This window comes from Anser brachyrhynchus (genome assembly GCF_964034855.1).
Source record: "Anser brachyrhynchus genome assembly, chromosome: 2".
Taxonomy (NCBI): Eukaryota; Metazoa; Chordata; class Aves; order Anseriformes; family Anatidae; genus Anser; species Anser brachyrhynchus.
This window is the reverse complement of record NC_137695.1, coordinates 106,818,156-106,844,506: the sequence shown is the minus strand read 5'-3', so window position 1 is coordinate 106,844,506 and position 26,351 is coordinate 106,818,156. Positions and strand designations below refer to the sequence as shown.

At 38.5% G+C, this 26,351-nt stretch overlaps 1 protein-coding gene across 1 annotated transcript in view; it reads right to left on the bottom strand.

Moving 5' to 3' along the window:
* The window catches only part of PIEZO2 (piezo type mechanosensitive ion channel component 2), a 314,668-nt gene that overhangs the window by 47,782 nt on the left and 240,535 nt on the right, over positions 1-26,351 (bottom strand). Inside the window, 14 exon segments of the mRNA XM_080580333.1 lie at positions 251-322; positions 1,144-1,183; positions 1,185-1,266; positions 2,961-3,050; positions 5,568-5,727; positions 7,585-7,681; positions 8,872-9,115; positions 19,024-19,189; positions 19,662-19,763; positions 19,917-20,121; positions 21,971-22,171; positions 24,091-24,216; positions 24,394-24,570; positions 25,506-25,666. Of these exon segments, the coding sequence (XP_080436459.1) occupies positions 251-322; positions 1,144-1,183; positions 1,185-1,266; positions 2,961-3,050; positions 5,568-5,727; positions 7,585-7,681; positions 8,872-9,115; positions 19,024-19,189; positions 19,662-19,763; positions 19,917-20,121; positions 21,971-22,171; positions 24,091-24,216; positions 24,394-24,570; positions 25,506-25,666 (1,923 nt within the window).

The window sequence follows — 26,351 nt, the reverse complement described above, 5'->3', positions numbered from 1 at the left end:
TGATTTGATACCTTTCTAAAAATGTCCAAAGTATCATAAGCTGTGCTTCCAACAAAAAGAAATTCAAAATATGGTTAAGTTAATTATCTGAAGATAGTAGTAGAAATCACTTGATAAAATAAACAAGACTTCTATCAAGTCACAATCATAAAATCAGGCATAAAACAAACAGGTCATGGGAATGCCTTCATTCTGGTCAAGGATATAAGGGTTAAATCCACATATTTGTAAGATGATTGAGAAAACCTACTGGAAGCATGATCAACCCAAGGCCGCCACCACAGCTTTTTTTTGCCCTTGGCTTTCTCTTTGTCTGCTTCTCCTAAAATAAAATATGTCCAAACATTAATTTTACAAAATGAGAAACATGTTTCTTACACTGATTAATCATTTTTCATTTCTCTCAACAGAGCTAAATTTCATGAGCATATCAGATGTTAGATCTACTGAATATAATCAATATAAAAAACATTTAGAAGCATGACCACCCAGCACAAATATTCTAGTTTATGCAACAGTTAGAAGAGCATTCTACTCTAAAACAGCTTAAAGTTCTTTTTTTTTTTTTTTAAACATACAGTCACACTTCCCTGTAATATCAAGAAGAAAATATTTTCCCTCCTCATAAATCCCCCTACATTTCAGGCTCCATAATTTTATATCCAGTAAATGTTGATCCTAAGTCAGTGCTGGAAATGTGGCATTAAATAGGTTTCATTTATATGTTCCGTATTTTAAACAACGTTAAAAAATATACAAATATTTCAGTGACTGAAAAAGGCCTCACAGCATCCGAAAACCCTTGCTGGAAACATGTGATTTCTACCTATTTGTTACACCGTGGTTTATAAACAATATGTTTGTTCAAAACAAACCTCTGCTGCTATTTGGCTCTTTGCCAACAACTTGAAATTAGCCAAAAGTAATCTCAAGGCAAACTGTTTTTCTCTAAGTCTTCTTGCAGTACAAAATCCCAGATTTTTTTTTCTTTTTTTGCCTGAATCAAGCTCCAAAATGTTACTGAGCAAACAACCTTGTTCCGTGATGACAGTTTTGAAGAACAATTTCTCAATTGGCCAACTACCAGATCTATGAGGTCTTTAGCGCTCAACTGCAATTATGCACAACAATAGCTAACAGTACCTTCATCATCTTCTTCAGAAACCTTCCGAATCTCAGGCCCCCTCTGAGGACTCCTGTGTCATGCTTAGCATCCTCTCTTTACCTTTTTTGTATTTTTGCTGCCTGGCCTTGATGCGATCCATTCTAGCAAAAGGAAGAAACTTATTATATTCTGGTCTTCACCCCTTTTGACCCCCCCTGAAAAACAGCTGTTAAACACATCAATACACACACACACTAACATTTCTATAGGAAATATCCATTCCATACTGTCACTAATCTTGCCTTTAAAAATAAAGAGTTAAATGGCTCTGAAGAGGCTGTCTGGACCAGTCATGAACCTGAAACTGGCCACTCCATCAGGACAGTGGCTGTTCCTGCACTACTTGTGCTATATCTTCACCTGGTTCACTTTAACTGGTTTAATTTTCATTTCAGATGCAGGAAAACCTTCAATTCTCCTTCTTGCAACCCTGTAAACAGTTAGCATGATCTAGCCTTTTAAGCCTTTAAAGTTTTTCACATTTTGACAGGCAACAGTAAAAAAAAAACAAACAACAGTTACAAGTGATTTCAATACAACTACTGGACTAGAAGTGAAAGAAAGAGACAAAGAGAGAAAAAGACAGAGAGAGAGACGAGAGAGAGATGAGAGAGAGAGAGACAAGAGAGATGAGAGGGAGAGAGAGAGAGAAAGAGAGAGGGAAAGAAGGGGGAGGAAGGGGGAGAGAAAGAAAGAAAGAGAAGGAGAAAAAGAAAGAAGGAGAGAAAGGAGAGAAGAAGAGAAAGAAGGAGAGGAGGAAAGAAAGAAGAGAGAGAGAGAAAGAAAGAAAGAGAAAGAGAAAGAAAGAAAGAAAGAAAGAAAGAAAGAAAGAAAGAAAGAAAGAAAGAAAGAAAGAAAGAAAGAAAGAAAGAAAGAAAGAAAGAAAGAAAGAAAGAAAGAAAGAAAGAAAGAAAGAAAGAAAGGAAAGAAAGAAAGAAAGAAAGAAAGAAGGAAGGAAGGAAGGAAGGAAGGAAGGAAGGAAGGAAGGAAGGAAGGAAGGAAGGAAGAAGGAAGGAAGGAAGGAAGGAAGGAAGGAAGGAAGGAAGGAAGGAAGGAAGGAAGGAAGGAAGGAAGGAAGGAAGGAAGGAAGGAAGGAAGGAAGGAAGGAAGGAAGGAAGGAAGGAAGGAAGGAAGGAAGGAAGGAAGGAAAAAGAAGGAAAGAAAGAAAGATTACTTGTTTTTCATGTTTTCTCACATTGCATGCATTCATACCACACAAAATAGGATAACAAAAACCACAAAGTGAGCTGGACTCTACCAGAAAACAACATATAGCATGTAATATCATAAACCATCTCTTAAAGAGAAGACTATATGGTCACATTGCTATGATACTCAAGTGTGGAACACTTAAATGCTGATCCTGTTAACTTGTCATCATTAGATTTCTAAGATTTAGAAGAGCCTTCAGAATGAGCAGTGATGTTCACATCTCTCTTTATATAAAACATCTGTTTCCATTATAATTTCAGGCTCACTGAGGAGTAGATGCATCAATACATTTCAGAATGATTTTTTATGTCAACCTTGCAACCTTTGGTCCTAGAAATGTGATTCTGCTTTTAAATGAATGTTTAGGTTATGCAGTACGTGTCTTTCTGGAAAAGATGACTCTAAAACTGTGTGATACTGAACTACCTAAGACCTCTGAGTGCATAGAGCACCATTTCTGTAGTTGCAAAAACATACGTCAAAAACCTAATCAGCGTTTCTATAACATAAAATGCTAGATAAATGCCAAGAATCAGTGAAAAATGTATACAAAATGTGTATGTGTGTATATATAAATACATACTGTCTTTTCAGTTGATCCATTGATTTTTTTTCTTCTTCAATTCTTGCCTTTACAGCCTTGACAATCGTAGCCTGGAAAAGCTCAGCACCCCTACAGCAGAAACAGGGACGGAAGAAAGGAAAGGAGAGCAAAGTGTAAATGTTTCCAAGTTTCCTGTATGCCAGCTAATCAGAGAACTGTGTTCCCTCTGTATAGTATTTAGTCAAACAAAGTCAATCCAAGGCTGGGAAGAAATAATGAATGAATACAGAATACTGATCTGCTTAGAGTTAATTATTTCAAGAGCTGGGTCAAACACTGTGATCCCTACTCAGCGTAAAAGTTCCTCTAGCCACTGATGGGAGATTTGAGTTTCCAATTCTGAAGAATGTAGAACATGGATGGATTCAAGACTGAGTTAGAACTTCTTGCACAATTCCAGGATTTGGTCTTTATACTTATTTCAGCATTGTAATCATCTTGCACCTTTGCCTCGGTCTCCAGGAAGCTGTGAGCAAAGGCCACCTCAGGACTTTTGCCTTTATCCAGGACCACTTCAACTTCACTTTCACCCTCTGAACATTACCTTGCTTTCAATCTGATGGCACAAATCCTTCAGCAGGTTTCTGGTGTGCCAAAAGAATGACTTTTAACTCCATTTCATTAGAAATGTGCAGTTGACTCAATAATTTGGATATACAGACTGTGTGTGTCTAAGCCATTCTTCACTATTCACTCAGGAGCTCTCGGAGAGTCTCAAAAAAGACTCTCTCAGAGAAGTAGAATAGATTCAAATACATTTTTATTTTTTTGGAAATTCAGTAAGATCATCAGAAGTCTACTCCTAAATAATTTTTCACCACCTTTTCTGTGAGATTTTTGTTCTTTCCATGTAATATGCAAGATAACCACAGTAACTTTTTTTTTTTTTTTTTTTTTCTCCAAAGGAATACAATCAAGACTGGCAATCATTTTTGTCCAGAAGTATGGTAAAGTACCACAAGGGATGACATGTTCTCCTTAGCAGCTTGATCACCCCTGAATTCTTATAGACTGTTTAAAACTGAAACCAGAGCCTCGTCACTATTGTTTGAATCACAATTTAATTTTATTAGGGTAAGGACTTTATATTTCCAATATTAACTTCAACTGAAAGACAGGCTCAGACTATACTGTCTGAATCCAAATATGACCTTCTCCGTAGTCCAAATAAATTCAAAGCTTGGATTTTAGCAAGGCATGCAGCCAGCTAAAAAAATTAATAACATCTCTATGTTTACATGACCCTCCTTCCTGTAATGTCTCAGTACTTCCTGGTCATTAATACATTTATCTTTACAAAGCTTCTGACATAGGCCAGTATGTCTCCACTTTTGCTGCTGGAGAACTGAAAGCTAGGTAGGTTCAGCGTGACACCAAAAGACACAAAGTCGGAAGCATAAACCAAACATGTTTCTTTCAACCCAGCCCACTGTCATTTAAATTAGTCTGCTCTTTCCTTTTGGATGAAACTTTCCAATTTAGGAGGCATTTTGACACGCATGACTTTGCTTTGTGTTATATTCACTGAGAACATAAAATCATAGAATCATAGAACATCCGAGTTGGAAGGGACCCACAAGGATCATTGAGTTCAACTCGACAACACACACAACACACACACAAAAAGCTACAAAATGGCAGTATCCCACAGTCTTTGGCATTAGCACTGAAATTAATCCCAAAGCAAAAATCTGAGAGAGGCAATATAGGACTGAGGCATAGATCTTTAGGTAGCTCTGTTCACAGCAATGAATTTTGGTCAGTATGGGTATCTCAACACGTCTCCTTTTTAAATAAATCCCTGGAGAGGGAATAAGAGAAAGATAAAAAAAGACTGCTTTTAAGGACATGCAAGTCAAATTTGCCCTCAAACATGGATGGAAATTGATATGCATATGGTTTTTTTTTTTTTTTTTTGAGGGGGGTTAAAAATTGCCATAATACTTTTAATCCAATTGTAAACAAAGTAATTCCTTAGAAGTCTTACTGAAATCAGTAATAATTTCATTCCTGATCTGCCTTTTATTAAACAAACAAAGAATGGTTGTGCTAGTGATAGCTGTGAGTGGATGCTTGTGGAAATGTCTAACAGGCTCAGAGTAACAATTCTTGCCACACCAGGTTGGAGTTCAGTGATTGACACTTGGGGTCTTCATGAACCAGATGTCATAACTTTTCTGTATTTTTCCTGATGTGACATTTTTTGGAGATGCAATTCTTAAAGCCCATTGTGTCAGACTCTGATCTCAAAGTATTTTTTTTTCCAAGGCTTAGAAACTCTGGCATTTGCTCTCATACATACTGATGCTGAGACTGCTGCAACACACATCAACTTTCCCAGCTTTTAATTAAGGCTATGAGAGCAGCAGATGGTGTTTGGTAGGTTTAATTTCTATCAGATTCTCAATTAATTTGTTTTCTTGTGTGTGCTGTGTCAGAGTTGGATTTGCAATTATTATTTTAGCATGGATTGTTTAAATCAACGTTAACTAACAGGACTCTATTGGTAATACATATCATAAACAAACAAGTACAGTAGTAATGGGAGTAGTAATAATCTGTTTATTTTTTTAAACTTTATGTTACCTTGATGCTAGGATCTGAGAAGCTTTTATATCTGCAACCACGTGAAGGAAGTAGTAACTCATGAAGACTCTTCTTTGCAGCAGCAGGAAAGCAAAACATATACTGTCCCAGATGATTCCTGCTTCTCCACTAGGCAGTTTACAATCTACATTGCTGGTTGCTGGAAAAAGAAACCATCAGCATTAAGAACTGTTGAAATAAGTATCTTTTACAATGCTTAATCATTTAAATAATGCCTTTAAAATTACTTTAAATAAAGCCTTTAAATTGACCTGAATTGAGGAACTTTAATTTCATTTTTCTTGAGAAAACTGACATGCACTTCCAACTGAAGTATATTTTCTTGTACAGCTAATTGGAAAGCTTCCAACAATGTGATATCCCATGAAAACTGAGAATTCATCAGAATTGAAGAATTTTCAAGCAAACTCACCTGTTCTAATAAGCATTTTTTGGGGAAAAAAAAAAAAGTTTGGGAAAGTAGTAGTTTTGGTTAACTTGAAATATTTGATTTCAGCACATTTTAGAATAAAATTTCTTTTTTTTTTTCATTTCAAAATAACTGTTTGTCTCTTTTTTTCTATTAAGAACAATATCAACATGAAAAGGAAGTGTGTTATTTTTGTCAAAATAATTTTTTAATTGACTACTACCCCTTAATATTTTTCTTTTCCCTCTCCACATCTCAGTTCACAGGAATCCTTGATGTTTCTTTCCATTGCAGAAGAGAAAAAAATACTTGAAACCACAAAACTGCTTCCTTTGGGACAGGAGGAGAAAGACAGAGAGGAAATCCCATTCCTCCTGCCTCTAAATTTTGGCGTTGGCTATTTCTTCCTTTCCTTCTTTCTTTATTCTCTAAAGACAGTTCTCTTGGGAATACTCAAAAATTAAAACTGGGTTTTGTGGAGCTAGACTATAAACTAAATGGCCTATACTGCCCTACAGAATGGAGAGGACTCAAGGGAGAGACTCTGACTCAAAGCTGGCTTTACAATCAAGCAAGCCAGCCTACCAGACCTTGAAGTTTGAGCTCCAACTGTTTCTAAGCGTGCTGTGCCCATCCCCTGGGGAGTCAGAAAGCCGTGTCTAAGTTTCTGATTCTGCTCCAAAAGTTTTGGATAATACAAGAACCACTGGGCACCATTTAACTTGTGAATTTGATACTTGGTATTTCCTTTACCTCTATTGCCCACTTATCTATTAGGATCAGACGCGAGGATTTTTGAAACACGAATTCAGAACTCTGCTGCAGCTTCACTGAAATGAAACAGTAGTTCGGTTTTAAATTCCACCAAGAAAAAAAAAAAAGTATTTTAAAATTGTCAGCACAGGGTGCCAGGACAAAGTGGAGCCAAATTTATAGCTCACTGAGAGGTGAAGAGTCTTGTTCCTAATACTTCCTTCCTCCCTCCCTTCTATTGCCTCCATCCACTCATGCGACCACTCCCACACTGTTATCACTACCAACTTGAGAATAATCATAAAAAATTGCCTGCAAAAAAAAATATAACTTTTATGCTGGCTTAGCCTCTTGCAATTTCAGTGAGTTGAAGTGGTTCTGAGGAGCTGAACACAAGACCTGCTGCACAGCAAGGAGTGGGAGTTTACAACTAAGAAAAGGTGCCCTCTCTGTGCAGTGGTGGTGAGCTAGTAACTGACCTCACTTTGTATGGCGAAACCATAAACCGAAGTATCACATGAACTTCAGATACCAAGAAACTGTGTTAAACTCCCATATCACCAAATTGTACATTTACAGCAAACACAGTTTGTGTGTATGTGAGTGGGGGTGTTAATAGTTCTCTGTGTATCTCCCTTGTTTCTACGAAATATTTTCAATACCTTGTCTTGCTAGTCCGTATATGACTAAGCTCTATTAACTGAACTCATGTAAGCTATTTGCACAAGGTATTATGTATTATGTCAAGAGAGGGCACATTTTAAATATGGTACGAGATTTTGAAGGTGATACTTAATTTTTAGGAAATTACAAAGAAAAACAAGCTATACTTACGGATACGGTAGCCTTTAACTGTACAAGCCAGGCTAAATGCCTGAATCAACCAGCAACTATTCTTAACTAATGACTCAATGTAGCCACATGCTCCTATCTGGAAAGTAAAAGAACAGTTTCATATAACAAGACATAGCAGAAATAAAGATAAGAAAAGTATTGCATCTCCTTACGTTACTTGAGAATATTGTTACTGCCATTGGCTGAATTACATCTCATTAGTAAAACAGATTAGATGTAAGAGTGTCTTTAGCAGTAACACACATCACATAGCAAGAATTAGTTCTTTTGATTATCCATGAGATAGCAGGTATATAGGTTTTGCTTGTGTTTTTGCAGAGAAAGTGATATGTCTGGCATGTGATGCAGTGTGACGGCTAAGCAACTTTTATAAATCACTGAGTTAAACTTGCAAACATACACGGATAAGCTTAACTTAACACACACATGGCCCCACTGAATTCCCAAGCATAAAATGAAGCACATATGTGAGCATTTAGAACGTTTGCAAATTCAAACCACTCATAAATCAATTTTATTTCAGTACAGTGACTTATATAAATGTAAAAAGAAAAATGTCTGCTCTTTTCAGTCCAGCACTTAAATATTCAAAGCTAAAAGGCAATTGCCAGGAATAAATCTAAATTTATCTTTCATAAAATTTTAAGTACTGCCTTGTCTCAATCACCTATTAGTGCCACTGCAAGAATTTGTTCTAAACAGTTAATTAATGTAAGAAAACCTTTAATACTTTGCAGAACTGTTTAACATTCTATTACAAAATGTGTCTGTTTTCCCCTGAAGCTCACAATAGTTCTAAAGGAAAACAGAATGCAGCTTGTAATTTTGTAGTCACACAACAACTCCATCTAGTACTAGGCTTGAAAATTCTAGTTTAAAATAAAAGGTTTAGTTGAATGTGCACTATTTATCGACGGTGTAACTGATCTTACACTTCTAACTCATTTCTCACCCCACTGAAATTTTCACAAGACTTCTAAGGAACAACTTAACACGGCAAAGCAATCAGAGTCTGATCCTTTGAAAATTGCTTGTGAGCTTTCTCAGAGCCAGACTGAAACGAGTATTCACATTTTTCTATAATGTATATGCATTAGCGTTCTCTGGATATGCACTTGCAGTTTCTGCTTTAAAATGGAGCCTGCTTTGCACTAGCAAAAGGCTGTGGTCCTGAAAAGGACTTCTAATGACCATTCAGTGCACTGTGCACACTTCCAATGAAGCCACAAAAGTGCTCAGGGCAGCAGAAATGCAGCAGCTACTTACTGAGAGGATGTTCTTCATGGTGATCACAAAAACATTGTACGCAATCAGCCAGTCCCAGTAACGCAGAATACTCCTGATGGGTTTCAGCAGCAGATCTCCACCAAAGAGAAGGAAATAAAAGCAGGCTACCAAGTAGCCCATACAGAATATGCTGATCCTTGTGGTTCCCGTTATGAAGATTATAGTAAGCACAAACCAGAAGAGGTAACTAAATATTATCACCTTATACATGTCTAAGTAGGACCTGGAAGTAAAAGAAGGAGAAAAAATTACCATTTTCTGAGGACAATGATAGATTTCCTCTATTTGTGCTACTGGCCGCTACTTGTAGCTACAGACCGACAGCAGAGCATTCGCGTCCCATGTCAGCATTTGGGCATCTGCATAGGATTAATGCCAGTCAAGGTCAGTGGATCTGGCTGGCTCATATACTCAATTCTAGCTCATTCACGTGCGTAAGCACCTTGCTGCACCCAGTCAGGGCACCTTGCATCACACAGGATCAAGCCTTGTATCATAAAAGGGGGAAAAATTTATTCTCACCAAACTTCATGATAGAGTGATATTACCTGTCAATGCCACGTATGCAATTTAAAAGCTATCTAAAATAACCTTTTAAGAAGTGTGGGTAATACTAAAGCAAATATATCTTCAAAAGCCAGCTACAGTACTGCACTGCAAACAGTTCAGTATTTACGGATAAATTCTAGGGAATTCGGCCTGGTTAAAAGCCTAGCTTTCAAAGACAGCTGCTAAAAATACCTTTCTCCAGCAGAGATCAACTAAAAGTTTTGAGGAGTAAAAAAGCTCTTACAGAATGTAAATGCACTAGAATTTACTGAAAAGTTTGCTAGGAAGCTGCAAGACAGAGCTATCTGAAATCAGCCTGGCCCAAAATGGGAAAGAGTGAGAAACAATTTGGTATTTTTTTAGATTCATCAAAATCTTCACTTAATATTGACTCAGTGAGCTTTCAAATAAGAATATCTGCCAAAGGCAACACCAAATACTACATATAGCTAAACACTGCAAAACCAACATATTCTTGTTTTCTCCCCATTTAGTGTTTTGATTCCAGATGTGCTATGTTTTCAGGGTCTGTTCACCCAGGCTGTGAAACTGGATTTGTCAGGAAACCAGGCAGGGAGACAGCATGATGGGAGTACACATATACCTAAGCCAAACCACGTAAGGAGTAAACGAACTAAATACAGTAGATGAAGCCACATAAAAAGGCCCATGCTGCTTGATGTTCTCAGGCTCAAAATTTTCTAGGAGTGTGTATTTATAGTCCTACATTTATACGTATGTATTATACATTTAGCTTGCCGAAGCTAACCAGAGAGGCATTTAATGAAAGGTAATGATAGAGCTCCTCTGTGTTTATTTCCCACAAACGTTAAAGAAATGTATGGACTAATGCCCGCGAAGTCTAAAAAATTCATGGTTTTAGAAATGCTGCTGGGTTTGGGGTGATACAACATTATCAAATAATCTATACACACTAGGAAAATAAAGACGCAGAAGATAACAGTTGAACAGATCTTCACTAACTCAAAATTCACTCAAAATGGTGCTCTCACTGTTTTTCTATAGGAAAAAAAACAATGAAAAAAATCTTAGTATTTGGTGTTTTGTTAATAAAAATTACTTATGTGATGGATGGCTAGGAAGAAATAGCCTTCCTGAATCCATTCTAACAATTGCAGTGTTTCAGAAATCTTGTCCTTTGCTACCAAGGAATTACATCAACATCTGTTGAAAAATGTCCCAGACAAAACTGAATTGATCAAATATGCAAGAATATTTTAATGCTCTTCAACAAATATGAATTCCGATTCTGAAAAGACAACTGGAGTTGTCTGGATCCAAATATTCCAACATTCACACGGCATTTGGTTGAGTCACAGTGCAACAGTGAATACCACTCTCAGATTAAAACCTACAGAAATTAGAGAGAATATGAAAAGGAATACAATAATTTAGCTTTTTTTTTTTCTTTACTATAACGTTAATAGCCTGTTACATTCTTAGCAGTCATCTAAAATACCAAATACAACTGCTCTTCTCATTTTCAAAATACACACTAAACATAGTAGAATTAGACATCAATACACCAAAATAAAATGGGATGAAAAGAAAAGCTTCTCACAAGGCAGAAAAAACAATACAACTATATGATGTACTTCTTAGAGATGTAAAGCTTTCTAGTTTTAAGAAATACACAATTACAAGTAAGACCAACCATATGAAAGATTCCACGTCCAAGTTGTCTTCTTACAAAATGGTGTTTGAAAAAATCATTCAGGGTACACCTAAACTATGAACATCACTGACCATCTCAGATACATCTATGCTGGCCCAAGAACAATGCCACCCAATGCCGCACAGAGCACAGTGGGCAGAACCTCAAATATCTGAACTCATTCATGTACCTGAATAGTCTCAGGTACATGAAAATATTCCCCAAACCATACTTCTTTCTATTGTAATACCCCCAGGCGCCTGTATTTTTCTGTGATAGTGTGGAGTCATTTACAAGCATCCCTTTAATTTTCCTTAAATATTTACAATAACATAGGTAAGTGCTTTAAGAGAAGGAATAAAGATATGTTTTGGGGATGGGGGGCAGTTCTCAGCATATTGCCTCTCAAGCTGTATGATGCATTCTTGGATGCAAATTTTCCAAAATCAGTATAGTTAGGAAGTGAAGAGTTTCAGATCCTTGCTCTGGAGATTATAATGCAACAGTGAGAGACTGAAGTACAAGATAACCCCAACAGCTAAGAAGACCCTGCACAAACAGAGTCAGGCAGGAGCCTTAACTTCTTTTTTGAAAACTTCTTCACAGCAGAAAATTTTTAATCTTGGATAGCGTATACCATAATTTTATGCTTTCACTGCAGACCACAAACATCATTATTTTAATGCTGTGTAAATCTTCCAAACCTCATTTTCTAAGTGGTCTTTAAATCCACATCCAATCTCAGAGAGGAGAGGCTACCCTCAGGATATGGCATTTGACAATACACCTAGAAAATCTGAGAGACAGTTGAACCCTAAGGGGACAGTCCCACTCCCCTTCATCCCCTCAGCTGCGTACTCCTGCCCTGTCTTTGGCTCTAGCTCTTTAAATCGGTTTAAAGAAGCAAATGTATTTAAACTTATTTTGCGGGAGACAGAAGGAAGGGCTAATTATACGACCATTCAGCCTATGAAACAACTCACTGCTGGTGTGATGAACTCAAGGGTGAAACAACAGTAAAGGTAGGAGGAGTGTGCAGCTGGAGGCCAGGAATACATTTACACTTCAGAGGAGGATTAGCCACTACACCAGAGTACCAAGAACATCAGAGCATGGCTTTCAATAGCACAGTAACTTCTGAATTAGAAAATATGCAGAAGAACCTTGAAAGACAAACAAAATATAAGAAATGCTAATTGGCCAACAGTGTCATTAGCAGAATTCACTGATACTCTAGATGACTCTGTCACTCCAGTGGCTGCATCAGTTGACAAGGGAAGACCAACCAATGTCATCTACCTGGACTTCTGTAAGGCCTTCGGCACCGTCCCACATGACATCCTGGTCTCCAAATTGGAGAGATATGGATTTGATGGGTGGACCATTCAGTGGATATGAAGGTCACACCCAGAGAGTGGTGATCAATGACTCTATGTCCAAGTGGAGGCTGGTGATGAGCGGTGTCCCCCAGGAGTCTGTCCTGGGACCAGTGTTGTTTAATATCTTTATCAATGACACTGACAGTGGGATCAAGTGCACCCTCAGCACATTTGTAGATGACACCAAGCTGAGTGGTGCAGTTGATACAACAGAAGGAATGGATGCCATCCAAAGGGACCTGGACAGGCTTGAGAAGTGGACCCACATGAACCTAATGAGGTTCAACAAGTCAAAGTGCCAGGTGCTGCACCTGGGTCTGGGCAATCCCAGACATGAGTACAGACTGGGAGAAGAACTCACTGAGACCAGCCTTGCAGAGAAGGACTTGGGGGTTCTGGTGGATGAAAAGCTCGACATGAGCCAGCAGAGTGTGCTTGCAGCCCAGAAGGCCAACTGCATCCTGGGCTGCATCAACAGAGGAGTGGCCAACACGGCGAGGGAAGTGACTGTCCCCCTGACCTCGTGAGGCCTCACCTGGAGCCTGTGTCCAGATCTGGAGCCCCCAGCACAAGAAGGATGTGGGGCTGTTAGAACGGGTCCAGAGGAGGGCCACGAAGATGATCAAGGGGCTGGAGCACCTCTCCTATGAAGAAAGGCTGAGACAGCTGGGTCTGTTCAGCCTGAAGAAGAGAAGGCTCTGGGGTGACCTCGTTGCAGCTTTTCAGTACTTTAAGTGGACTTATAAAAAAGATGGAGAATGACTCTTTGCTCAATCAGATAACAATACGACAAAGGGGAATGGTTTTAAACTAAAAGAGGGGAGATTTAGATTAGAGATTAGGAGGAAATTCTTTATTCAGAGAGTGGTGAGGCACTGGAACAGGTTGCCCAGAGAGGTTGTGGATGCCCCATCCCTGGAGGCGTTCAAGACCAGGTTAGATGAGGCCCTGGGCAACCTGATCTAGTGGGAGGTATCCCCACTCATGGCAGGGGGGTTGCAACTAGGTGATCTTCAAGGTCCCTTCCACACTGAGGCATTCTATGATTCTATGACCTTGCTCAAAAACAAGGAAGAGAAAATCTGAAGTTCATTCCATCCATCCATCAAAACTATTTTAACCTCAGATGGCTGTCTGTACCAAATTATCTGCCTTTATTTACTAAAGCTTTATTAGTCTTATCATGATCACTTCAGTATTTTATTTCCACATGAATTACTTGTTAACTGTAATGCAATCCAGCCTCTTGCAAAAAGATTGCTCTAGATGTAGTTGTGTTCCCAGCAGGCTCAATAATGTGTTTGGCTGTGGCCACTCCAGTGTCCGGACCTCTGCCTGCAGGCCCCCCCATGGCACTGATGCTGCAGCTGATAATCATAGAATCACAGAATTGTATAATCACAGAATCATAGAATGGCCTGGGTTGGAAGGGACCTCAAAGATCATCTAGTTCCAACCCCTCTGCCACAGGCAGTGATGCCACCCACTAGATCAGGTTGCCCTCAAGTCAGCACTTTGAAGTTTAGGGAAAGAACACACTTTTCTGTTTACACACTGATGAGACAACATTGTCCTGTCACATTGACATAGCTCAATGTTTCTTCATCCTGGAGGAGCTCTTGATAGGTCATTTCATCATGGTCCCTTAACAGCCACCTGTTTTGCTTTGAGTGTGGATCACCATCTCTATATAATCCCAGGGCTCTGGGATTATATATATATATATATCTATATATATATCTGTATCTATATATATAATATATATATAGATAGATATATTTACATGGTTAGCTGTCTCTTTACCTCTGTTCTTCCAATTTCTTCTCTCTCTCCCCTCTTCCCTGTCTCCTATTCCTTACATTTTTTGCACCTGGATCCTACACCACAGTGCTTCCCCTTCTGATCTCAACACTGCTAATTTATCACCAAGCAATCATCCCCAAAGCCTTTTTCTGTAGCTCCATTTCAATCTCCAGAAGTCAGGTTCACTGATTTTCCCTTTGCCCATAGCTACATCAAAACTTCTGAAAATCAGCTTCATTACTTTAATGGACTTCTTTGAATTTAGTGTTGTGGATAGATCCTGTAAGACTTAGGACTGATATTCTCTTATTCTCATTCTCTTACCAATGAAGTCCTTCCTTCATGATTATATTTTCTTTAAAAATCCACGAATCCAAAGCTGTGTTATTTAAGGCCATTTTATTAGCAACAAAATGTTTATTTGCTTTATACAAATATGATGGGAAGCCTAAAATGATGTTTTGCAGATCCTCTTTCACTAACCCGGGTTAGAACTGTAGTTCCAAGAAAGGCATTACAGCTGCCTTTGAGAGAATTCCTCTGACTCACCTGATGATGGTTCCCAGGAGGGACTGTTAATATTCTTTCTGCTCTCAGGAGGCAAAAAGTAGACAGCAATCCCAAATCATTTCCCTGTCAATGTCTAGGAGAACATCAGAAAACTGCTTGAGAACTGAAATGAGGATTTTCTGGCATTAGAGACTGTGGGAAAGGATTATCCTCAGTGAAGCCACTTTAAATTCTGTTTCATTTTAAAAGCTCCTACTTCTATTCTTCATTTTTATTTCTGTTTCAAAGCCCTTCAGTTTTGCTCTCCCTTGGGGTTAAGCACATATCCCCTGAGAAATCTGGGGGTGGAAAAACAAGGAAATTTCAGGAAGTTTCTTCCTTAGACTGTATTTATCATTGTTGAGCTCAAGTATTTCTCCAGAAAGAAGAAAACTAAGCATTTGGAAACATGTTATTTTTTCTGCCACTGTTTATATTGCAATTAAAAGCTTTTTAGCCATGTCTATTAGAACAAACTGGCACCTTCTCAAGCAATCAGACACATCAGAAGGGTTCTTCAGTCTTCAAGTGCCACTTCTTTTCCTTAGCAGTAAATACACGTTGGGCTTCTCAGAAAACACATGAATACTAAGCACTATTTTTCTGATGCTCTGTAATTTATTCATAACCAGGTTGCCTTCACTTATCTGTCTGGATCTTTCTGACTGGCTTTTGGATAAATGCCATTTTTCATTTAACTTGCTTGGATAAGCTTTGAATCAGGTTGTTGTCCCTGATAAAAAAATATTTAGACCATTCTGAAATTTCTCCAGCACAGTGAAAGAAACATTTTTAGATAAAGCCCTTTCAGCTCCAAATTGTCTTGAACAAAGGCCAGATATATACGTCTTCTTCTGAGGTATATCTTCAGTCTGTTCTCCAGAGCTTGAGTCCTTCTCTTTAAAGATTTATAATCTCTAATAAAAGATTCAAAGTCACTTTAAGAGACTGTCCAGCCATTCTCTGTCACTTCTTTGAGGCAAATTAGGCATCTAAGATTGCATACGGACAGTGCGATCACTCAAAAATAACACCATTTAAAGCCTGGGAAAAATCTGCATTGAAATGAAGGCGTGGAATGGGACACTAAAGGAAAGATCCCATCAGGCAGAGAAGATCTATTATGCAGATCATACTAAAGGAAGGTCTGTTTATACCTGTCTACACATTCTACAAGTATGTTCTCATTACAGTTTCAGGAAGCTTACACTTCAAATTCAGAAGAAAAAAATTTATGGCTTACCTACCCCAGCACCTACAAGAAGGATATCATAAACAGGAATTTCCTCTGTTCCTGAAATTAACGTGTTCTCTATTCATCTGATGGAATTTTCAACAAAAATGTCCCTGTTCAGTTTCTTTCCCCACCTTGTTCTTTTCATTCTATTCACACAACATAAAACTATCACAGGAAACAGTCACACAGATTTCTGTATTTATCTGAAACAAGCATAAAGTGATCACGGGTTATTTGTACAGCTCACCGCTATGAATATAATTCTGTTGGCTTTTTTGTTGTCATTGATTTGTTTGTTTATTTTCCACCAACAATATTACTTACTCCTAGACACAAGTTGCAAATTCCCAATTAAATGGCTGCATAGTACACATGTATATCATGTACACACAGGTCTATTTTCTCAACACATGCCAAGCAGTGTGTTTCAATGCATATGAACCCACCAATGGCTTCAAGCTGAGGCATGCCATGCAAATGAATCAAAAGACAGAACTTAACCCAAAGGATTGTGGAGAGGCAGCAGGCCAGTTCAGCTTGGACTTTGCCTTCCATTATAAATCTACTTCTGATTCCCATCCAAAATCTTCAAAGAACATCCTTTGTGCTTCAAACTTTTCATGCTTGGCCATTTGGGAATATCTTCTACAGATAACTAGAAATACCTATCAGATGCCAGGGAACTTTGAAAAGATGCCAAACTACACTGTTTAAAAAGCACTGATTTTCTTGCCCCCCCTTTCCCTTCTGAATATAGACTCCAAATATAGTGTCATTGATAATGATTTTTTTTTTCACAACATTTTTTTTTCTAGATGTCCTGGTTTCAGTTAGGACAGAGTTGATTTTCCCTCATAGTAGCTGGTAGGGTGCTATGTTTTGGATTGGGATGAGAGGAGCGCTGATAGCATGCTGATGTTTTGATTGTTGCAGAGCAGTGTTTACACCAGGCCAAGGACTTTTCGGCTTCTCGCTCTGTCCTGCCAGCGAGCAGGCTGGGGGTGCAGCAGGAGCTGGGAGGGGACAGACTCAGGACAGCTGACCCAAACTGGCCAAAGGGGTATTCCATACCATCTGACGTCATGCTAAACAATATATAGGGGTGGCTGGCCGGGGTGGGGGGCCAGCTGCTCGGGGATAGGCTGGGCATCGGTCAGCGGGTGGTGAGCAATTGCATTGTGCATCACTTGTTTCATACACATTATTATTATTAATACTATTATCATTATCACTATTATTATTATTATTGTTATTATTATATTCCTGTCTTAATAAACTGTCTTTATCTCAACTCACCGGCTTCACTTTCCCGTTTCTCTCCCCCATCCCAGAGAGGGAGGGGGGAGGGTGAGCGAACGGCTGTGTGGTGGTTAGCTGCCAGCCGGGTTAAACCACAACACTAGATTAAGGTGGGAAAAAAAGATCTCTCTCTTCTTTCTGCCAGAAATCACATCACCAGCAATGGTCTTTGCCAGTGGCCAAGGAGACCAAGCATATCAGAGTGCTCGATGCAACTGCTGAAATAGCTTTTGTTAGTGTGGACACCACCACAGTGGCAATAAGAATAACTCAGCCGATCCACCTATTCGTTCCTCTTGAGCAAACCCTATTTGGCAGATGTCTCTTGGAAAGCATCCCATCTTGATGGAGTATTTTGAAGAGATGTTGTGACCAAGCCCTATTTGGCAGATGTCTCTTGTAAAACATCCCCACTTGATGGCGTAGTTTGAAAAGAGGTTATGACTTCTCTCGCTCCGTTTATGTTAGTGGGTCTAGAGCATGGGGTCCACTGTGAAGGCTGGAAATACTCAAGAGGGAGAACTTTTTACCCTACACCCAGAAGTGACTATAAATCTCTGGACACGTTGAGTCAACTGGAAGTATTTTCATCGTCTGCTCTTTAAAGTTATTTCAAAACACATTTGGCCATCATTTCTAAGAGAAACAGCAGTATCATCTTAAAGATCTTGAGAAGGGATTTTGGTGACAGCACTTTTCTGGTAACAAAAATACAAATTTATCAGTGAAAGGGAGACTTCACTAGACATTATTTCAAATTTTGTTATTCCTTTCACACTCACACATCTGTTGTTAACAAAACAAACACCTAGCCTGAACAAAGCAGTAGCTAACAAATCTTATTCTTCCCATTTATTCCTGTAACATTGCATCAACCTGTAGAGAGACCTTCAATTAATATTATGCCCGGCACAACTCAGAAAGGCTGAGCTAATCTCTGTTTGCTGAAGTGACCACATAGGAACGCTTCCATTGTTTGAAGACCAGGAGGAACAGACTGTCTCAGGCTCATCCCCTCCTTCATATTATTCACCTTCTTAAATAACCTTACATGCAATGTTGAGGCACAGAAAGACAAGCCACTTACCCTTTCAAGACACTTTTAAGTTTCTTACGACCTAGAAGAAATAGCACAAAGGACATTCTCCTATTTTAGTGTATCATTTTGATTGCTCTTAGACAACATCTTCGCAAGACATGAGCGATGACTTAGCGGAATTAAGCATGTACATGGGCAAGTTCAGACAACAATTGGTTCTTGCTAACATGTATGTGTTTTGGGGGAAGCCACAGGAGTGCTGAATTTGACCACAAACACTGTCTCACAGGGCATTCACGGAAAGAATATGTGCTTTCAGGCAAATTTATCACTGAACATCCCTTTGGGGAGCACTTAGAATAATCAGCAGTGTTAGGAAGACTCTAGAGACTGTTTCCACTTGCCTTTTTCTAAAGCAGAAGTTGATTACCCAGAAGCTGTCCTATGTCTCATAAAGCAGTAAAAGACATGTTATGAGATGGGAACACATATGTGTATAAATTTCAAGTAAAATTGGTAGCTGTGAGAGTTACTTTCACACTAGAGAACTTCACAAAAATGAAGCACTCTATTTTCCAAGTGTTTAAGATTCAGTTTTTACCGGCAGTGAATGAAGTCAGGAACAGGATTATGCTGGCTGAAAGATGCTGCCTCAAGATTCATACAAATTTCCACATTGTCTCCAGCCATGATTCGTACAGCAGCTTTATTTTCATCCTCAAACGTCTGCCTTTGTAAAGATGCACACAGCAGCAACATGAAATCATCTAGGAGAAAGCAGTGGTTGCAAGGAAAAATTCAGTCATTAACTGAGGTGTAGGGAGTGGTGGTGATATGCTATAATATAGTTACCATGCTATAATATAGTTTTCCCATGCTTTGATTATCCAAGACTGTTATTTTCAGTGCATTTAACACTGATTTGACATTTATTAATGTATTTGATTTTTTACTTGTCATCTTCTATGATTTTTACTGAAAAATAAATTAGAAAAGGGAGAATGATTCATACTTTTTGACACTTCCCTGTTAAAAATGGGATATTGAAAAACAGATGCAGAAATAACTAATTTGTTGAATTTTTCTGCTACACACAAAGCCACACTTTGTATTCAACTTCCCACAGAATATGTCAGCTTGCTGCTGGAGAGTAAATAAAAGCCTGGCTTCAAATTACACTGCAGATGTTTTAAGCAAAAGACAAGTAAACACTTCTCAACTATGTGCTAAAATACTTACAGACAAGGAAGACAGGGTTTGGTCTCACAATGAAGTCTGGAAAGTATAACCACTTTATGATGTTTGAGTTGAAGTTGGCATTACCACTTCTCCATGGATAGTCTATATGACAGAAGCACGTAGAAATGCAATCAGTACTTTACAACAATTACTTCATCCTTTCCTTCTGAATACTTGTGAATACTTATCAATTTCCCAGCACTTTTCTGTAAAAGCACGCGGCAGTAATTGTCCATAAAAGGTAAGTGTACTTACCTTTACAAGGAGCAGGTGGAATGCCAATACAAAGGAAGTACTGGAATGTAATGATGCATGCCAGAAAACAGCAATATTTTGGCCAGATCTCTGCAATGGCTTTTCTTCTACGTCGATACAATACAGCAATCAAACAGAAGGCATGAATCATCGCATAAAAATCCATTCGTTGACCAATTACATTAACTGATAGAAGAAAACAGGTCTAGGAAGGAAAAGAAAAATAAGGAACATTTGCAACCTGATGGCTAATTAATTTAGCAATTCAATTTAGCAGATAAACCATCCTGGGGATTTTGACAGAATGCTTGGATACATGCTGGGGCTGACTGCAGGTATCCTTTGCCAACCAACATGCTAAAACAGTTTGTATCTGTCCACCAACAACCTATCCCACCACACCCCAACTGCCCAGATTTTCAATACTCTTCTATGAGTGTCAGCTACAAGAATACAGCGCTAAAGCAGGTTTCCATTGTGTGATATCTAAAGATATGAAATAGAAAGAGCATTCTCACAGTAGCCTATAAGTGAAATGTTTAATTGTTGCCAAGCAAAGCACATATTACACAGCCATATATTTTGATAGCACTTACAGATGTGAGAAAGAAAAGGAACCATTAAGAATAACAACAACTAAAGCGTATCCTCATGTGGGAACCAGACGAAAAGAAAAGGGATTTAGACAATATAACTTCTGTTGGCTATAGACAAATCCAGTCAATTGCTGTAAGGCAACTTTAGTTCTCCATTCCTTTTAAGGCTCTTTATCCCAGATCATTTCTGGGATATGGCTCCACTTAAAGTACATCCTTCACTCAGTGCCATGAAGCATGTTTTCAGATGTGGTGAATAATTCATATTGAATCACTTATCCAATGTACTTCACTATTTTGATCTCCTCTCTCCTCAGATTAGGATGAGGTTAAATTTATTTCCTGAAGGAAACAACTTGCTGATTAATTTTAACTTTCTTTCATTCCTAACTCTCAGGCTGGCCGTAAGCAGTTTATTCTGTTTAGCAAGAGCAAGGGGCAGTAGTCTTTAATGCATAAGTCAAGAACATCATTCTGACTAGCTTTGGGGTGCATTAGCCTAGCAGTTGCTTTTTGCAGATAGCCATTAAACATTTTGAAACAAAACAAAACAAAACAAACAACAACAACAACAAACCAACATTTTGTTTGTTCTACAAACAATTTTGATAGTGCATTTTGTGTGTCTGTAAACAAGCAGAGGAGCTGGGGAAACAGAAATGGAGTAATTTTATTCTTTTTTTTTTTTTAAGGTGCATGTTTAACACAGTTTGCCTTCAAGGTAGTTTCAGTTCTGTGATTTTGGTGCCAGATACAAGGAATACATTAGTTGAGTTTAAGCCCCATCTGGGCCACTACTGCTGGCAAAGCAGACAAGCAGATCTACAAAATAAGACATCAACCAGATATTTAGGATGTCATGGATCTTCAGAAAAAATCACTTCACTAAATTTGTACCTGCCTCTCCTAATGTTTTGTGTGTTTCTTGTCTACTGTAAAGATCTTTGGAGAAAGAACTTTGTCTTAAACATGTTGCACAAAATGGCAATAACCTTTGCTGGAGCTCTTGCTCCTGTAGATTTTTAGTAGTTATAGCAACAAGCATAAAAAAGAAGGAGGTGTTTGTGCAGCCAGAGGCAAAAGAAGTCCAGAAATGGAGACAATGGCCTGACAGCTCCTTCTTCCTTCTGTTCCTGCAGTTCCTGGTTCCCTGTGTGTTTGTTCATATGAGGGTATTTCTCATTTCTGTCCCTTGCCCCACTTGTCATACCTTTTGCTGAGTTAAGAAATGGCAGGCTAGGTCAATGAAAAACAAGTAGAAAGAGAAAACAAATAAGACATAAAAATAAAACCAAACTGAAAACAACTACTAGCAGAGAGAGAGCAACTGTTGATCTGACATAAGTTATTACTAAGAAGCATTCTACTGTCAAACATAATTCAAGCTAGTATCCAAAAATAACACAACCAAAACGTTTGGAATAACAGTCTAAAGAAAATTAATATATTACAATTTACCTCCAAACCAAACTTGTAGAAGAAGTAGTTTATGAAATACTTGACACAGTTTACCAGTCCATCATCCAGATGTGCTCTTGTAATATCATGGAAAATGGTTTTAGTCACAGGTACAGTAAGGTTATTTCGACATCTGTAGTACTCTTGATGACGGTAAATCGTAACTTCAAAAGCCAGAATAGCCAGCATCAGTAAGTTATTCTACAGGAGATACAATCAGAAGAATACTAAATAAAAATCAAAACCACAGGAAGCTATACAACTTTCTGATAAACATAGACCAATGAATGCTAAAATGGATATTAACTTTGAGAGCTCCCACACTCCAGGTTGTAGCGGAACTTATTCTCAGCTACTAACATTGAAACAAAGTCAGGTTCCTACCATTTGCTGGACTTTGTACTGAAATTTGGAAGATAAGACATTCCTTAAAGAATACTGTAATGAACAATAGTTGTAGAAAGGAATTGAAAATGCATTGACCCATCTATTTTCCCTCTCATGTTTCATGGCTTCTCTTAAGATATTATGCTTGCTTTGGAGGAGACAGAGGACACAAGCATCTACAAAGTCAGCTGCAGGGGTTCAGCTGGCAAGTACTAACTTTCTAAAACCACAAAGACCCTCAGTACTGCAAATATACCCTGGATACTCTTTCAAATGAACAATGATTAGTCTAGCTGTCAGTCTTCATTCAGGCAAGGCTCCTTCTGTCCCAGTGCCAGACTGACTGAAATAAAGTCTTTAGCTGCTCTGAGGTGAGTTTTCTCTCTCAGGAGGGAGATGTGCTTTCAGCTCAATGAAAGACAAATGTTAACCAACTCCAAAAGTTGGTTAAAACCTGAAGAAAGTCCCTCAAGGAAACCACAAATGAAGCTGAAGAGGCAATCTCTGAATCTCTATTCACAAGAAATATTTGGGACACTAATGTTTTTAATTAATTTATTTATTTTTACAATAAGTTATTTCTGTTTGTTGTCCCTGCTGCTCACTGCTGTTGGGAGAGTTTTACACAATCCATGATAGATAGGTTCCTCACTGTAACAATGTAGAGATTTTGACTGTCTATTATTAAGGGGCATAAGGGAAACCCATTGAGACTTGAAGATGGGTCTTCAGGTCTAGCCCTGGACTGGATTTCTCTATATAAAGGATACATTTTCTTTGCTAACTCAATTAAAACCTTTCTAGAATAGTGTCGAATCACCAAGTACTATCTATTTATAGATGTAAAGCTCCTAGCATTGAGCCACTTGGCAAATTCACCCTACATGCAGAACTCTTGTGTCAGCCATTGCACTTCCCCACATATATTCTTAACTGCTGAAGATGCGTGTCTAAGGGATTGAGAGGCAGTGGCACATCTGGTGAGGGCAGAGGCACCTAATGTATTGACTGCACAAACAAAGTACACAGAGGCAAACTCTCAGGGAAAAAATGAGGAATAAATCAGCTGTTAGATCAAAGCCTGCTATTAATTAGTTAACAGATTTCTGACTGCTTTAAATTGTGTATACAAAATTTTGGAGACTCCTTAAATTACATAGGGGTGTGCAAGGTTTTCCCTGGGAGTTGATACATTTTTATTGTAAGTAGGGTTTTTTAATCAAGATAGGAATAGTACAATATTGGTCACAGGCATCAACCAAAAACAAGAAGAAAAACAAAAGATATCAATTTACTAGTGTCTGAATGAATTATTAACTTAGCTTATTTCATTTTCCAAACTGTGGCTAAGGAATAAGCACTTTAAAAAATTAACTGCTTATAGCATATACTGTCATGCAAGGCAATTACTCCAATTAGACCCATCAGTCCTGTGATACCTGAGAGCCATGTACCTTTTCATTACTTAGAGCTCTTAAATACTGCATTTCTTAGAGTGCTTTTAACAGACAGTAGAGTCTGAAAGCAATAGTTCTGCATGCAGATTATCTTAATTGGTACTGAACCCTATCTAGAAATGACCTATGTAATAGATACGTCTTTCTGCTGTTTCTTTCCCTCTGTACTTCCCAATTTTCAATAGCTTCCATTTATTTGTGTGTGCACTATATTTCACTTTACTGAATTCATCACAAATAAGAAAATATTTCAATACAGATAGTTAAAGAAGTTACCCTTAAATACACGAGCAGGGGATAAGACTTCCTCAATCCAACCCACTCCGCAGGATCAACTGGACCACTGTAGAGGATTGAGGTTTTGAGTTCTTCTATATCAACCTTAGTTTCGTTCTCTCCAGGCTAAAAAGAAAATGCAACGATTTATAAAAAAAATCTATTTAAGGCTGCTTGGGGTTGGAATAATAATCAACAATAATACATCAGGTGAATTGTAATTTTCAATACTTGATATGCTTCCTTTTCCTCTTCATTTAAGAAAGCAGCAGTCAAACCCTTTTAATATACATCTATACTCACCAATGTACAGTTACTGGAAAAAGTGCTGGGATCAATAGATGTGAGCTGGTACAACATTTTGCAGACAATAATCACACATGTCCAAACAGTGCAGATACTTGATGCCAGTGGGCGAAACTGAGCATATGGCAAAGCAAGAGCCCAGGCAATTAAAAACACAAAGTTAAACAGAGACACCTGAAAACACAAAAACAGGATGGAGAGAAATTACATGAAGTAACAAGAGAACTGAGAAAGTTTGACCTGTTCCATAGTAATTAAAAAATAAAAATCACTCAAAACAAAGGGACACAGAAAAACAGAAAAATACTTAAAAAAATACATTTACAACAATATTCACAATAACACACACAAAGTGGTAAGTGAGGAACAGAAAACTTAACATTTTAGCAAGAATGTTATCTCCTACATAGTATGAATAGTCTTAGACCCACAACACTGCATATCCACCCTAGAAACAACAGATGCCAAATACAAGCAATCAAATGCTGATTCTGCTGCTTTAGTACACATGAAACAAAGAAACGATGATACAGAGTCATGTGTATGTGGAACTTGCTTTCATCTTCTTGAGCTCTTTTTTTTTGCCAAAAGATGTGAGAAAAGGGAATTTTATTTTGCTATTTAAGGACTCTGGTCCTACAACCCTGTTCAAGGAATGGCTATGTCAGGTGGAGAACTCACACTGCCCACACCAAGGGCACAGCTAACTGTGGTCCTCACTTTTTCTTAAAATGCAGCTCCATGTTCCTGTTTCTTCAGGTCCAGTTTAAGTAATTTTCCTATCTGTTTCTTCCTAGTCCTCTACTACATCCTCCATCCTTACACTACGTGTGTAGGGAAGGAGATGTTTCTCATGAGTCCAGATTACTAGACTAACTAAACCTTAATATCTAGAAAAAAGGGGGAGGTATGAGAATATCTGAGCAGGAAGAATATCATTGTGAGAGACAATGTCAAGGCAGGTCCCCAGCAGCTGACAAGCCCAGCTGGATGCCACAGCTTCAGTGAGGTCTGACATGAGGAAGGTCTCTCCCTACACCCAGGTGTACCACCATGCAGCTTCCAAGCCTCCACCATGGGTAAGATTTTGACAGTAGGCGTTTACTTGCCTCTTTCACTGTGACCCAGATGATGTAAGAGGAGACTATTTTGATGATGTGCAACTCCAAAAGCCACCACACACAGACTTGCATCTTATGAAAATACTCCAGGAATTTCAAAAACAGCACTGTAAGGCGGTCAATCACCAGATGCCACTTGTTCCTTAGGTCTGCAGAGATGTCCAAGCAGAACCATTGGGAGGAGAAAAACAGAAGGTCTTTGTGAAAAGGAATGCTTCATCAGGGAACAATGAGCTTTCTACTTCTGCTCTTCTAGCCCTTAGAGTAAGACATGAAGGAGGTCAAAGGTATGGTTCATTCGTTAACTAAGATAAAACACGGTTGAGATCCACTCAGCTATGGTGTCCTCCCTTCCGACCCACATTCACTGAAAGGCTTCCCCACTTCCAAGTGCTGGTGGTGGCTTCCCTTGCCAATTCTGCTTCTATTTCTCTCTAGCAAAGCCCTCCTTGGGCCCCATTTTCTGCCAGTGTCTTTGGACATAAGCTTAGGGATTACCACAAAGTGACTAGCTCTGGGACTCTCCAGACCTGGCCCTTATCCAGCTCAGAAAGAACAGGATTTTATCTGATGTTTGAAAGATACAGATGCAGCCTGTTTCCAGAAAGCATGGAATATTATTCAGAAAGCTTTTCAGCCAGCCTGGGAGAAATTCACGCACACTATGGCAAGTGTTTTTGTCACATGGCTTTAGACAGCTATATTATAGCTGTTGTATGTCAGAGTCATCTAAACTGCCTTTAGAACAGCACACCCTCCCAGTGTATCATTTGTGCCATCCCAAGATAGACATCTAAAACAGGTAAGGTAAATTACAGTCTAGTTGAATATTTC